A 1,886-nucleotide genomic window follows, 5' to 3' on the forward strand; every position below is an offset into this window, starting at 1 on the left:
TGTGTGTGTGTGTGAAGAGGGGGTGGGTGGGTATGAGAACAATGTGAAATCAGGCGCTCGTAAATTTTTAGACATGCAAAGTTATAAGTATTGTGTATAATCTGAAAGCCTATGCTTTTGCCTTGCTTTTGATGAAAGGAAAATAGTAATACTCCTTTGTCCTAACAGAAGTCGACGTATTGTTCTACTGAAGTAGGGAGGGGTCTCCTATTGTCAGAAGTAAAATTGGCGAGAAAAGTGACTCCAAAGTTTGGTGATTTGCACCGCTTGCGTGTCTTTGGAAACTTAAAATTTACATTATTTTTGCTTTTGATTAACATTTTTTTCTTCTGTAAGACCCTCACATAAATGTGCTTTATTGAGCTCAAATACTCCTTCGGAATCGGGTACTTTGGTAGGCTATAGGTAGTCAACTTATTGTATCATAGGTTTCAAGAAGTTTTGATGTAAAGTGTGTTGATGGGGGCTTAAAAACACCATCATTTAAAGAGAAAAACGTTCTAGAAATTTACTCAAAGACTTGAAGACCGCTCCCCAAACAGAAAAAAAACCAACAGGATTTTTCAGTAAAAAAAAAATAAATGATAGACTTGAATGCATAGATGGGGCACTGTCGTGGCCCTCATTTTTTGCTCCCTATAAAAACTTTGATGTCCTGGTGTGCGCACCACGCCGCACAAATCAAGGGTTAAAGCATCATCTAGCTATAGAGCTTATTTTATACTAGAACATGATAGAGCGTTATATAAATGCAATCTACTACTATTATTATTAGTAGTAGTAGTAGTAGTAGTAGTAATAGTAGTAGTAGTAGTAGTAGTAGTAGTAGTAGTAGTAGTAGTAGTAGTAATAATTATCATTATTAATTTACAATCTCTCAGATGTAGAAACTTCTACTCAGCTATGAGTGGGAACTACTACAAAGTGACCCCTTCACCGCCGAAGGTCGAAGGTTACGGCTTCAGGAAAGTCACCCAAGAAGAACTGGTTGACATCGTTTCACGCCTTACGAAGCCAACCTACAACTCACGCATAGAAAGCGACGAGTCCAACAAGGTGAGATTATGACGAAATCACGGAGACACCTGGAGTTACTTTAATTAAAGTAGACAGACAAACGAAACTGCATTCGTTTAATCTTATATCCGTCAGTATGTGAAGTAGATTGTAATTTTGTTATTTTTATGATTATTTTTATTGTTATTGCTATTGTTATTGTTATTGCTGTTGCTATTATTATTGTTAATGTTATTGTTATTGCTATTGCTATCGTTATTGATATGGCTATGGCTATGGCTATGGCTATGGCTATTGTTATTGCTATTGCTATCGTTATTAATATGGCTATGGCTATGGCTATGGCTTTGGCTATGGCTTTGGCTATGGCTATGGCTATTGCTATTGCTATTGTTATTGCTATTGCTATCGTTATTGATATGGCTATGGCTATGGCTATGGCTTTGGCTATGGCTATGGCTATGGCTATGGCTATGGCTATGGCTATGGCTATGGTTATGGCTATTGCTATTGCTATCGTTATTGCTATCGCTATCGTTATTAATATGGCTATGGCTATGGCTTTGGCTTTGGCTATGGCTTTGGCTATGGCTATGGCTATGGCTATGGCTATGGCTATGGCTATGGCTATGGTTATGGCTATTGCTATTGCTATCGTTATTGCTATCGCTATCGTTATTAATATGGCTATGGCTATGGCTTTGGCTTTGGCTATGGCTTTGGCTATGGCTATGGCTATGGCTATGGCTATGGCTATGGCTATGGCTATTGCTATTGCTATTGTTATTGCTATTGCTATCGTTATTGATATGGCTATGGCTATGGCTATGGCTTTGGCTATGGCTATGGCTATGGCTATGGCTATGGCT

At 38.3% G+C, this 1,886-nt stretch overlaps 2 protein-coding genes across 2 annotated transcripts in view; one reads left to right on the forward strand and one right to left on the reverse strand.

The window, feature by feature from the left end:
- LOC101855336 (E3 ubiquitin-protein ligase NRDP1) overlaps positions 1 to 1,886 on the reverse strand; it is an 18,934-nt gene that overhangs the window by 15,105 nt on the left and 1,943 nt on the right. The window lies entirely within an intron of this gene.
- The window catches only part of LOC101855098, a gene marked incomplete at both ends in the record, with an annotated part of 4,556 nt that continues 3,551 nt past the window's right edge, over positions 882 to 1,886 (forward strand). The window contains 1 exon segment of the mRNA XM_005097478.2: positions 882 to 1,056. Coding sequence (XP_005097535.1) covers positions 904 to 1,056 — 153 coding nt within the window.

The sequence above is a fragment of the Aplysia californica genome, unplaced genomic scaffold, assembly GCF_000002075.1.
Source record: "Aplysia californica isolate F4 #8 unplaced genomic scaffold, AplCal3.0 scaffold00155, whole genome shotgun sequence".
In the NCBI taxonomy this organism is placed as follows: domain Eukaryota; kingdom Metazoa; phylum Mollusca; class Gastropoda; order Aplysiida; family Aplysiidae; genus Aplysia; species Aplysia californica.